Raw genomic sequence first — 14,077 nt, 5'->3', positions numbered from 1 at the left:
TTGCCTGATGATTTCCAAAAGCTTCTTGCTGTATTCCCTAGGTTTTTCTGTGTATACTATCATGTCATCTGCAAGTAGGGAGAGTTTGACTTCTTCTCTTCCAATCTGTATCCCTTTAATTCCTTGCTCCTGCCTGATTGCTATGGCAAGAACTTCCAACACTATGTTGAATAGTAATGGTGATAGAGGGCAGCCCTGTCTAGTACCTGATCTGAGGGGGAATGCTTCCAGTTTTTCACCATTGAGTATGATGTTGGCTGTAGGTTTGCTATGTATAGACTCCACTGTTTTGAGGAATTTTCCATCTATTCCCATTTTTTGTAGTGTTTTGATCATAAAGAGATGTTATATTTTGTCAAAGGCTCTCTCTGCATCTATTGATATGACCATGTGGTTTTTGGTCTTGCTTTTGTTGATGTGGTGGATCACATTGATTGATTTACATATATTAAACCAACCTTGCATGCCTGGGATAAACCCCACTTGGTCGTGATGAACAGTCTTTTTAATATACTGCTGTATCCGGTTGGCTAGGAATCCACTGCTTCTTGCAGCCATTTCCCCTCTCTCCCTCCCTCTCCTCCTCTCTCCCTCCCTCTCTTTCTCCCTCCTTTCCTTCCTCCCTTCCTTCCTTCCTTCCTTCCCTTCTCCTCCTCTTCATTTTGACAGAGATAGAAGTTTAGAGGGAAGAGGAAACTAGGGAGAAAGAAAGAGAGCACGGCCTTACCATTTAGGAATCTTCCTCCTGCAGGTAGGGGTTGGGGGGCTTCAACCTGCGTCATTGCCAGCGATAATATGTGCATTCAACTGGATGTGCCAGAGATTCTAAAATCAGTGCCGTGAGATGACTAAGTGGGTAAAGTGCATTCCTCAACAGATATAAGGTCCTGGGTCTTATTCCTTGTGCCACATGGGAGCACCATGGATAGAACCACAAGGAACTCTTTGAATGGTGGGATAGTGTTTTGGTGTTTCTCTCTTTCTGCCTTTCTTTCTCTCTCTCTATCTCTAAAAATATGGAATAAAAATTGGGTCAAGAAGGTGGCTCACTGGTATCACATATATGTGTGGTCCTGAATTTATTTTCCAGCACTATGTGAGAAAACGTAAAATCCATTCATGAGTTAGCAAAGAAGTTCAGTCGGAGAACAGGGTGACTTCTGCTTCTCTTGGGCTAGGTCGTCACCAAACATTTCATCAGCTCTGATACACTGACATATCTGGACAATACTATTTTCCTAGTTAAAATATCTTTGCTGTTTTCTTTGTCTTTATTTTTTTCTTTTCTTTTTCTTTTTCTTTTTGTTTTTTGTCTCCAGGGTTATTGCTGGGGCTTGGTGCCTGCACCATGAATCTACTGCTCCTGGAGGCCACCCCCCCCCCTTTTTGTTGCCCTTGTTGTTGTAGCCTTGTTGTAGTTATTATTGTTGTTGTTGATGCTGTTCACTGTTGGATAGGACAGAGAAATGGAGAGAGGAGGGGAAGACAGAGAGGGGCAAAGAAAGACAGACACCTGCAGACCTGCTTCACCATTTGTGAAGCGATTCCCCTGCATGTGGGGAGCTGGGGGCTCGAACCGGGATCCTTATGCCAGTCCTTGTGCTTTGTGCCACCTGCGCTTAACCTGCTGCGCTACCGCCCGACCCCCTCTTTGTCTTTATTAATGTTGCTGTCAGCTTGCAGGAGTAAGTCCGCTTCCAGATAGAGGCTGCTCTAGTAGGTAGTTAGGAAGCACATGCTCTAAGCTTCCATTGTCTGGTTGTTGTCCACATAAGTTTCCATGATGGGATGTGACTCTCATGAGCCTTACAACAGTGTTTGATGTGCTATTGATGTTAATTACTCCATAATCAGAAAACATATATGGAGCATCCACTATATGCTAAGAATCGTGCTAAACACTGGAGATACAGAAATGAACAACATTACAGAAGCCAAAACTCCTTCCATCTGCACCCCAGGAAGAATTTTGGTCCATACCCACAGAGGATGGAAATGTTAGAGGATCACCAGAAAGGGGCCACATGATGGTGCACCTGGTTGAGTGCACATGCTACAATGCACAAAGAACCAGGTTCAATCCCCCAGTCCCCACCTGCAGGGGGAAAGCTTTGCGAGTGGTGAAGCCGGGCTGCAGGTATCTCTTTGTCTCTCTTCCTCTCTATCTCCCCCTTTCCTCTTGATTTCTAGCTGCCCCTTTCCAATTAATAAATAAAGATAATTAAAAAAAAAAAAAAGATCACCATAGGTCTCTGAACTCCAGAAGAAGAGATCAAGGCTAAAGAGAGGAGATCAGGGGAACATGTGACCCATGTGATCCCATCTGAGTGTCCTCCCTGCCCCTAATGAGAATGACCATCTCTGCATCCAGAGAATGGGGAGGCAAGAAAGCTAGCTATTGCTGAGTGCTGGAAAAACCTATACTCTGTCCGCAAGTCAAGCCCGGAGAGGAGTAAAAGAGAAGAACTCCAGGATGGGGCAGGGGTCTGAGAGCAGACACACACTTTCTCTCCAAAGTAGGGCACAAAAAACAGCCACATCCTCACCTTGCCCTGTGACCAGGAAGAGGGCGGAGAAAGGCATTCAAGAGGTGAGAAAGCAGAGGACTGGAAAAAAAACGTATCTTCTGTGTCCCACGGAGGGGTACTGACAGACTGTGCTGTGATTATGTTGCCTGAAAATGACTGACGGTCTTCTAAGGGATCTAAAGCCAAAGTATCTTTCTATTTATAGGCAGGGATACCAGGGTCAAGGAAAATATACCTTTTTAATGTTATTTAAACTCACTTTAGTGTGGCATAATTTTAATGTGAAACGGACATGAAAAACATAAGGACAGAGAACAATACTGTTTCAAAAAGTGATTTAAAAAAAAAGGAAAAGTTTGAATTTAAAGATATCTGAAGAAACAGCTGGGTAAAATGATTGTAGGTGATACTGGAAACTATAATACAGATAATAGAATTTTGTTTTATTCCTGTTGCTTTTCATTTAACGATTTGAAAATATTTTTTGTGTCTGTGTCCAGGGGGAAAAACAAATTAGTTTTGTATCATGAATATTGTCTATTAACTGCTTAGATTGTGGTGTGAAACTATGCCCCTGTAATGTTATAACTGCACTGTAATATGACGTGTGTGTGTGTGTGTGTGTGTGTGTGTCTGTGTGTATTCCTTACCCCAGGCCATTTGAAATCTCTAATCCTGATCACAAGCACAGACAGAGGGGCACACATGGCACTTTGGGAAGTGTAGGAGTAGCAAAGTATAAGCCTTCAAGACAGACAGTAGTGATGAGGAGCCCAGACTACAGACCGCACACAATGTCAAGTACCATAAGATAAGGAATGCTCACTGGGAGTCAGGTGGAGCACATTTGGTACGAAATGCAAGGACCGGCATAAGGATCCCAGTTCAAGCCCTCGGCTCCCCACCTGCAGGGGCGTCGCTTCACAGGCGGTGAAGCAGGTCTGCAGGTGTCTGTCTTTCTCTCCCCCTCTCTGTCTTCCCCTCCTCTCTCCATTTCTCTCTGTCCTATCCAACAACGACGACATCAATAACAACAACAATAATAACTACAACAATAAAACAAGGGCAACAAAAGGGAATAAATAAATAATAAAAAGAAATTCTCTAATCATGTGACTTCACCCTCTGTTGGCTGAATCTGGAGGCCAAACACCAGGCCTTGTGCTGAGGCTGCAAATATGAAAAAGCTAAGCCCTGCCAACCACAGGGAGAGCCTGTATGTAAAAAATAACTGAATGGGGGTCGGGCGGTGGTGCAGTGGGTTAAGCACACACGGCACAAAGCACAAGGACCGGCGTAAGGATCCCGGTTCGAGCCCCCGGCTCCCCACCTGCAGGGGAGTCGCTTCACAGGTGGTGAAGCAGGTCTGCAGGTGTCTGTCTTTCTCTCCCCTTCTCTGTCTTCCCCTCCTCTCTCCATTTCTCTCTGTCCTATCCAACAACGAATTGCGTCAACAAGGGCAATAATAATAACCACAACGAAGCTACAACAAGGGCAACAAAAGGGGGAAAAAAATGGCCTCCAGGAGCGGTGGATTCATGGTGCAGGCACCGAGCCCAGCAATAACCCTGGAGGAGGAAAAAAAAAAAAAAAGACTGAATATTGTCATGAGAAAGGCAAGCACAGAGTTAAGGTGCTAGGTGGAGGCTAGAGTCCCAGGATATTTACTTAAAGAAAAAAGATTTATTTTGTGGGCTGGATGGTGGCTCACTGGGTTTGAACCCCACTTCCCGCCAGCAAGGGGCAGGAGGGAGTGGCTTCACAAGTGGTGAAGTAGGTCCCCTGATCTCCTCTCTTTGGCCTTGATCTCTTCTTTGGAAAAAAAAAAATCAAAGGCCAGGGATTTGATTCACTGTCTGTGCTATGTGATGCCAACACCCCCCCCCCCCCCCCCCGCCGCAGGCAGCATCTGCTACTGATGTGATAGAAGAATGCGGAAGAATATGAAGAAGTGGGGGGAGAAGGTGGGGACAACCTTTGGTTAACATTACAAAAATATTGTCTGTTCCATTTGTGTGAAAGATTAGCCAGTTTCAAAAGGATGCAATTGAGTATAGTTATCCCAAATTTTTGAAGTCATTCCCCAGTCTGTTAGCTAACTACTGATTTTAGACAGACAGAAGAATGCCCCTCAGAAAAGAAAAGAGAAAGGTTGGCCAGTGGCATACCTGTAGACCACATCATCACTGTCAGTGAGAGCCTGGGCGCAAGCCTCTGGTTCCCACCTGCAGGAGGGAAGCTTCATAAGCTGTGGAACAGTGCTTCTCTCTCTACCTCTGTCTCTATCTCTACCTCATCTATCTCTTTCAGAAATTAAAAAGGAAAAACAAATTAGCCACTAGGAACAGTGGAGTTGTCCTGCAGACACCAAGCCCCAGTGATAAGCCTGGTGGGAAAAATAAAGAGAACAGAAAGTTTCCAAAATGAGAGCATTGGCTGGGCTGCCACGTCTGCTGCTGCCAACAGATTTCCCCCCCAGAACCTTTGTGGTTCTACTAAAATGAGTACCTGGCATGCTGTTTAGAAATAGATGACAGGCTGAGCATCACTGAGCAAGCGGCAAGCCCTCCTTGACTCGGCAAGTTTCCATGCTGTCCTGGGCTGATAGGAATCTCACATTAAGTGACAGGCGATGAGTTTCCCCATCAGTTCCGTGACGCGATTGTCAGCTAAGGAAGGTAAAAATCTCTCTGTGGTGTCAGCCAGAGATGATTATATTAGGTAGCACCTGTCTTCATAGCCCTGCCCTCATCTGTCAAGCTGTGGGCCAAATGAGACGGATTCTTTATCAGCACACACAGATGGGGCTCAGGTAACTCCATGTAAAAGCTCCACCGCACCGTCGCCAGTGTCTGTGAGGAAAAATGAGTGTCGCAATGTGTCTACGGCATTTGTACCTTTCCTGCGAGAGAATGTCACAACTCTGTGCGAGATTTTATACTGTCACGCTTCCCACTGTGACTCACAACTGCATGTGAGCTGGGGGCATAGGCAATTACTGGAAAAGCACCACGAAGATGTCATTCATCTGGACCTACTTCTTTGGTCATTTCCGGGAGTTATAAGGAAACAGTCGTGTCTGTCATTTCAAGCTCATTTTATTATCTGCATAATCTGAGATGGATGACACTCTTGATAGCATGGGGTTATTTGAAATCAAATTCTTTATTATTGTTTTATTAGTGATTGAATATTGATTAACAAAATTATGAGATAACAGGGGTACAATTCCATACCATTCCTACTGCCAGAGCTCTGTGTCCCCACTCCCTCCACTGGAAACTGCAGTGGTTCTCCCAAGGTCACAGATGTGGGTTGACTATGATTTCCGGGACTCTCTATATTTATATCTATTTGCCCATTTTTCCTACGGCCCTGCCTTCTCTTCCTTTCTAAGTCATCTACACCTGTTGCTACTTCTGGATGTCCTTCCCTCCCCCCCCCTCTTCTCTCTCTGGGTCTTAATGGAATTGGAATTCAGAGCCTTCTGGTCATCTTCTCCAATAATTTCTCTCCCTCTGGGAGTATTGGCCAAAAATTCTTTTAGGGGTGTAGAATTCTGGCTTCTGTAATTGCTTCTCAACTGGACCTTGGCACTGGCAGGTTTGACTGGTCCTGGGCAAAGCCAAAAGGTCCCTGAGAGGAGGGCAAAATAATGATGACAGGGTACAGAAGGTGCAGACTGATCAGCTGATACTTTAGTCTTAGCAGAGCTCAGCTTATATAGTGAAGCAGTAACAATGATTTTAGTTCTCAGCTTAGACAGCAAACAGTTCAGCACAGTGTCCAAGGTTCACCTCAGTGATGTAGTGAAGACATAACAAGAACTTTTGTTGACTTTCCCTTTGCCCAGCTGCAGCCTGCACTTGAGGTCAAAAAACCTTGCCTGTCTGCCAGTAATTTCTATACAACCCGTGTGAATGAGTCCAAAGGTCAGAGCAAGGTGTTGTTGGACCTTGTCCATCAGAACCATACAGAGCCTCGTGGAAGTAACCCTACAGTATTCCCTGGACCTTAACTACCAGGACTGCACAGGTGTCCTCTTAAGATGATCGTATGATGTTGCTGAGGCCACTGTCCCCGACACAGGTTAATCCATACCCCCAGACTGCTTCTATCTTTTCCTAGTGGGCTCCGGAGAGGTGAGAGGTGAGATTTTGGCGCACTTGGTGAGGTCATCTGCTCAGGGAAGTCAGGATGGAATCATAATAGTATCTTAAACTATAAAACCAAATTCTTGATGAAACAGCCCTTCTAAAGGACATGTTACTAAGCAGGCATTATTAAAAAATCTTTCTTTTAAAAAATTTATGTATTTTTATTCTACTGGATAAATACAGTGGAATTGAGAGGGAAAGCAGAGGTGGAAAGGGAGAGACAGAGGGATACCTGTAGCATTGCTTCACTGCTTGTGAACCATTCCCCCTGCAGGTGGAGACCAGGGGCTTGAACGCAGGTCCTTGAGCATGTGCCCTCAACCTGGTGCACCATGGCCTGGGTCCTCAAGCCAGCATTTCTACTAGAGACACATCATTATCAGTAGGGACCCAACGGGGTCTTCTGTACCTAGAAAACAACACGGAGACACTGCTAGGGAAGGTGACCCCAACATTCTAGCTTTGTAATGTCAGGTCTCCTGCAAGTGGCAATGAGTGTCTCTGAGGCTCTGGGTTCAGTGTCAAACTTTCAAACATACTTGGCCTGTTCTTTGTGGGAATATCAGGGCTGCTTTGGTTTTCTGGGGGTGGGGGTGGGTGGTGAGAGGGATGGGATGAGTTAAAATGGCCAGACTTGGCTGCTTTTAAAACCTATAAAATGTCAAAGGATTCAAAGTTTAGGAAAACAGAGTTGCTAAGAATTGTCACCTGGGAGTAGTTTTCCTTATGAGCTTTGGAGAATAGAAATGTACACAGTCTTATTTGTCTGGAAAAATAGCAAAGAATTAAAAAATATATTTATTTATTTTAATGAGAGTGAGAGAGAGAGAGAGGGAGAGGGAGAGAGAGGGAGAGGGAGGGGGGAGAGGGAGAGGGAGAAGGAGAGAGAGGGAGAAAGAGAGAGAGAGAGAGACACCAGGGCACTGCTTAGCTCTGGCTTATAGCCTGTTGGTGCTGGCAGTTGAACCTGGGACCTGAAAGCCTCAGGCATGAAAGTCTTATTGCATAGCCATTATACTGTCTCTCCAGCAACCCCTGAAAAAAAAGACTTTTAAAATTTATTTTTGCTTTATTGGTTTAACACTGGTCAACAATATTAATGTCTTAGGAATGTGTGTTCATACCTCTTTTTCTCATCACCCCCACCTAGCACCAGGGTCTCAGTGCTATTATGCCAGACTCCCATCTGTCTAGCCCTACTCTCCTCCACTAACCCCATACTTTTCACAAGTCTAAGACTTAATTTGGTTATTATTTTTTGCAGGCTCACTTATATTCTACATGTGGGTAGAACCATCAGTACTTGTCTCTCCCTGCCTTACTTATTACTTAACACAATCACCTCCAGTTCTGCTCACTTTATTCCTCAAAGCACAATATCACCTTTTTATTTTTATTTTTTTATTGTTTAATTTCTTTATTGGGGAATTAATGTTTTACATTCAACAGTAAATACAATAGTTTGCACATGCATAACATTCCCCAGTTTCCATATAACAATACAACCCCCACTAGGTCCTCTGTCATCCTTCATGGACCTGTATTCTGCCCACCCACCCACCCCAGAGTCTTTTACTTTGGTGCGATACGCCAATTCCATTTCAGGTTCTACTTGTGTTTTCTCTTCTGATCTTGTTTTTCAACTTCTGCCTGAGAGAATATCACCTTTTTAAAGTGCAGAGTAGTACTTCAGCGAGGCTTTCTCTAGCCACCCACCTATCGATGGGCATTGATGTTGATTCCACACTACGGCTACTGTGAACAATACAGCTATGAATATATAGGTGCATATATGCTTTTCAAAATATTGTTTTCATTAAATGGGCACTTTAAATTTTTCCTCTTTGGAATCCCAGCTTTTGGAAAGTTTGCCTAGCAGAATTTTTAGACAGATTTTTTCAGTTGAGGAAGAGGTGAAAGCTGCACAGTCCTGTGCTGACTGCCGTATCAAAGCTTGTAGGTGCTGAAGTGGGAAGAAGAAACAAGTTGTTTTGGTGGCATTACTGAAGATCCCTCTTTCCACAGGGAAGTAGATAGTAGGAAAGAATTGTTCGAGAAAATGGATATTTTATAGTAGAGTCACATTTTCCAGATGATTTTATGGGGGATAATTCATGGTATACAGTACAGTTGTTGATACATAGGTACAATTTCTCAGTATAGTCACTTTTTTTTTTTTTTTTTGCATCCAGGGTTATCACTGGGGCTCAGTGTCTGCACTATGGATCCACGGCCCCTGGTGGCCATCTTTTTTCTTGTTGTTCCTGCTGTTGTTGAATAGGACAGAGAGAAATTGAGAGAGGAGGGGAAGACAGAGAGGAGGAGAGAAAGACAGACACCTGCAGACCCACTTCACCACTTATGAAGTGACCCCCCTGCAGGTCAGGAGCCAGGGGCACAAACCAGGATCCTTAACGCCGGTCCTTGCACTTTGCTTTACGTGCATTTAACCCGGTGTGCTACCACCTGAGTGGGTATAGTCACATTTCTAAGAATAGGAAGTGTCCTACTATCCAGTGTAATTGGAACTGATGCCTAGTTAGAGGAAACAACTTTTCTGAAAGAAATCTGCGCACACCTTGCCACCATTTGTGGTGTTCTTTTTCCCTTCTTTTCTTTTCTTTTCTTTTCTCCTAATGTACTCTCAATGATCAAACTCAGGGCCTCAGGCACACCAGGTAGATTCTGTACCTCTAGACAACTTTCAGGTCCCTAGGGAAAAAAGTGAAATGAATGGATATAAACAAAATGTTTGTGTCTACTTAAAATATATCATTGCACATTTTCTCTGATTTTTGATACATTGTCAACATCTAATTTTTTTAAAATAATAAATGTTCCTTTATCTTTTCTCTTAATATTTAAAATATACTCCAAAATATACTGTTTTCCAAGTTTACCTTCATTAAAGTGGAATGAAAATAACAAATAGATAAATAAATATTTTAACAGGGGAACTTTATCAGCCTGAATTAAGAACAATAGACTTTCATATTTTTTTAAAAAAACTTTTTGGAATTGCCTTGCCATCTACTTACTTAGCAACAGTTTTTTCCAGCTTGTCACTATTGAGTTTTCTGATAAAGCATCTAAATCAGTTTTAATAACAAAAATATTGTTCATTCTTCATTTATCATGCTCATTCTTCTTCCTTTTGTCGCATCTGAACAAGTTTGGGCATAAGCACGATGACTTGGGTAAGTTCACTGAGGAAGGTGGCCTTAACATCTGTTAGCAATGACAGGTTACCTATGTCATCAGCGTCGGTTAGAAGGGACTAGAAAATGCTGGTTAGTCCAAGAGTTGCTCAAGAGACTTTTAACTGAGGGAATGGCTACTATAAATACATTTTCATTAATATACATAGGTAGAAACTCAAACAACAGAGTTTTAAAAAATGTTCCCTAATAGGGGTTCCACAGAACCTGCCTAATGAACAGCTCAACCTCACTTAGTATCAGCCAATCTGAGCACACACATAATTGACGCTCCAGAGTGCTTTTCCCAGGCAATCTAGTGTACACTCTGGCTCTCTAATTGTTTTGTTCATCAGACTCTTTCTTAGACAGGAAAAGATAATGTTTAAGTCCACTCCTCATTGAGTTCTACAATTTTGAAATCATAATTAGAAGTTTAATGAGCTCTTGATTCATTTGTACGTGCTTGAGATCCTAAGTACCTCTGTCAATGTTTTTGGATTTTTATCCCTTCCTAAATAATAGTAACAATAAAACACACTGAGGATAAAGAAATAGCTCCTTTCTTCATGATGTTAAGTTGATAGAGCTGAAAACTTTTAGAGCTAAGAGATAGAAACACAAGGCAGAAAGAGTCAGAGCTAGTGAGTAAACAAGGCCGAGAGAGAGACAAGTGACAGGTCATTTGTATGCATTGTAGGTAGTATATTAAGACATACCCAAGAGACAAACAGGCAGAAGCAGAGGGATAGAGACACCAAAATAGGAATAGAGAGAGGAATAGAAAAGAGACAGCACACCAGGAAAACAAGCAAGGAGAGAGGGCACAGAGGCAGAAGGAAATCATAGATAGCGCGAGAGGAGACGAGGGAAAACAAGACATCTTAGTGATGCGCTCCTCTGCTTTCACATCTGCCGTCGTCACCCAAACCCGTACAGAAAGCGTATGTGGAGATCAGCAGCTGGGGGAGCTTTGTCCTCAGTCAGGATAGGCAGAGGCTGAAGAGCACCAGGAATAACAGCCAGCAGCACCAGCACTGGAAACAGGTCACTGCACCTTTCTTGTTTTATAACCATTCAAAGTGTTTTTCATCTATTAATGCGTTTAAAGTATTTTTTGTTTTTGACTGCAGGAAGGTACTGAAGGAAATCTCTGTTAGAGAACTTAATCCAAATGAGACGGTACAGGCCAATTTGGAAGCCCAGCTCCTTTCCAAGCTGGACCACCCAGCCATTGTCAAATTCCATGCTAGCTTTGTGGAACAAGATAATTTCTGCATCATCACGGAGTACTGTGAGGTGAGACCCTTCCTAACCCTTTGGAACTTTTAATAAAAATCCATTTCAACGTGTGGAATAGTACCCCTCTTATCCTATGGTCTTGTCGATCATTATTAAATCAATAATAAAAAAAAGTCCATTTCACAATTAAAAAAAAAATTCTGTAAATAGCTATCTCAAAAAAAATTTTTTTCTACCAAATCTTGCTTGGAGATAAGGGAATTTTAAAAGTAGTAGAACCAGGACTCAATGGTATCTATTTCTCCTTGATCTAATGTATCATTAGGAAACTCAGTGAAATGAAATATGCTACTCTGTTAATCCTGTAACTAATTCATGTAAAAACTATAGGAATACATATGTAACTGCTGTATCATTTAATCATTTTTCTTCCTTTAACCCCATTTGACTAGTAAGATATCTTTTCTAGGAAATAACTCCAACTACTTATGACTATTACTGCTACTTTCTCTTTTGTTTGCGTCCAGGGTTATTGCTGGGACTTGGTGCCTGCACTACAAATCCACTGCTCCAGCTGGCTCCTCCCCCCATTTTTATTGGATAGGACAGAGAGAAACTGAGAGGGGAGGGGAAGATAGAAAGAGAGAGAGAAAGATAGACACCTGCAGACATGCTTCACCACTTGTGAATCGACCCCCCCCCCCCCAAGTTGGAGAGCCGAGGGCTCGAACCGGGATTCTTGTGCGGGTCCTTGCACTTAGTGCTATGTGCGCTTAAATCCCACCTGCCTTCCCAGCTGAAATGCTCTCTTCTTTGCACAGAGTGCCATAATTTTCAGGCTGGAAATTTCATCCCTCCTGATCCACCCCCATCACCTCTCAGACTCATTCATCTGTGTGGCACTCAGTATAAGCCAGCTCAAACTCTGCCTGTGGGCTTGATATATTTTTTTCCCAGCTTACTTTTGTCTTACATCATGGGCCAACGTGGTGAACCATAGAGAAGTTTTCACTTCAGACTGATCATAAAATGTAAAATATTGGCTCCTTTTCCCTGTCATTATATGTGAAATGCATTTTGTCCTTTCTGACTTTGTTGACACACCTAATAAGGAGACCTGTGAGATACTGCCTGGGGCTTTCTTTTTTGAGGAAGAAGGCATTCCCAGAGACCTGAGTCTTAAACTAATTGGCACAATAGAGAGTAAGTGAGGGGCCACGTGGTGGCACACCCAGTTAAGCACACATAGTACGATACACAAGGACCCACACAAAGAACCTGGTTCGAGTCCCTGCTCCTCATCTGCAGGAGGGGTGCTTCACAAGTGGTGAAACATTTCTGCAGGTGTCTAACTTTCTCCTTCTCTGTCTCCCCCTGCCTCAATTCTTCTATGTCCTATCCAATAAAATCAAGAAAGAAAGAAAGAAGAAAAAAAAAAAAAAAGAAAAAAGGAAACCATGGCTGCCTGCCAGCACCAAGCCCCAGCAATATTCATGGAGGAATATCTATATGATGGCGAATGTGAACTTACGTTCAGGACTCCTGGCTTGCGGCTGCTGTTCATGACGTTCCTTTCAACTTATTTAACTTGTTCATCCTATTTCCTGAGCCAGCTTCTTCCAGTTCAGTTCGCCATATCTGTCTCTTCTTACAGAAACAAAACAAAACAAAACAAAACAAGAAACTACTAGATACACCAGTCTGTGCTCCCGCCACTTTAGCAATCCTGCTTTTCAACTGTTTGTCAATAAACTAGCATTCTAGCTTGTTTTACGGTTCTTTGTAAGTTTTAAGTTCACAAAGCCAGTTGTAACCGTGGTAGTTCCAAGTTATTACTGAGCTCCAGCTTGTGTCAGAAAAATTCCAGGGTTGATGGAAGCAATTTAGATAGTGCAGTGATATTTCTTTATTTTTTAATTGTGTGTGTTAGAGACAGAGACAGAGCATCAGTCCGTCACCACTTAAGACCAAATTTTGGTCCATTTCCTTGAGCAAGTTATGTTGACTCTCTGAAAGTGTTTATCATCTTTAGAGTTCCGACACCTATCAGGCGTTGTTAAAGTTGTGAAACAACAAGCTGTTGGAAAAGCAATAACTAAGAGGGCTTTGCGCTTAATAAACTTATCAGTAACGGGGCTGTTGTGGCTAGAGCTCATTGCTGCCTCTCCTGTCCCCACCTCCAAGTTATTTTCTAGGAGATGAGCTCATTTTAACAAATCTCTCTGAGGCTTTGTCTTCCAACCTTCAGTATGAGGACTCATGCCAGAACAAGGAAACAAATGAACTTGTAAAACAGTAATGGATTTAAAAACAGCTTTCTGGAAGGAGCTTTTCAAGGATATATTTGTACTGCAAAAACTTCCCTTATGCTTCTCATTTATTTAGGGCTATTTAAATAAACCAAGTAAGTGAGTTGAGGCTTACAGTTTTGAGAGTCTAGTAGGTCTCATACTTTTGCAAATAAATTTGGCAGTGACCTGCAGCCATCAGACTTACTGCCTAATGCGAGGGTCTTTGTAACATCAGGCCGGATGGATTGGGTCTACTCTTAGAGGCAAACCCTTTGTTACCTGTTGGAGACACCCTGATTTTGTGATTTCCTTGTGCATGTAGTTCATGAGCTTAACCAGATGCACCGCTGCCTGGCCCCTCTACTAGCTACTTCTTCTTTTTTTTTTTTTTTTTTCCCCTTTTTGTTACCCTTGTTGTTTAACGTTGTTGTGGTTATTATTATTGTTGTTCTTGATGTCATTCTTGTTGGGTAGGACAGAAAGAAACGAAGAGGGGAAGGGAAGACAGAGAGGGGGAGAGAAAGATCGACAGCTACAGATCTGCTTCACTGCTTGTGAAGCAATTCCCCTGCAGGTGGGGAGCTGGGGGCTCAAACCGGGATCCTTATGCCGGTCCTGTGCTTTGCGCCATGTGTGCTTAACCCGTTGTGCTACCACCCGAC

General features: G+C 42.9%; 1 protein-coding gene across 1 annotated transcript in view; it reads left to right on the top strand.

The window, feature by feature from the left end:
- NEK11 (NIMA related kinase 11) overlaps positions 1–14,077 on the top strand; it is a 377,347-nt gene that overhangs the window by 54,528 nt on the left and 308,742 nt on the right. Inside the window, exon 2 of the mRNA XM_060180272.1 lies at positions 11,016–11,181. Within this exon, the coding sequence (XP_060036255.1) occupies positions 11,016–11,181 (166 nt within the window). The remainder of the gene's footprint in view (positions 1–11,015; positions 11,182–14,077) is intronic.

Source organism: Erinaceus europaeus, chromosome 21, assembly GCF_950295315.1.
Source record: "Erinaceus europaeus chromosome 21, mEriEur2.1, whole genome shotgun sequence".
Taxonomy (NCBI): Eukaryota; Metazoa; Chordata; class Mammalia; order Eulipotyphla; family Erinaceidae; genus Erinaceus; species Erinaceus europaeus.
Note: the sequence above shows the minus strand (reverse complement) of the source record. Positions and strands in the feature narration are given on the sequence as shown.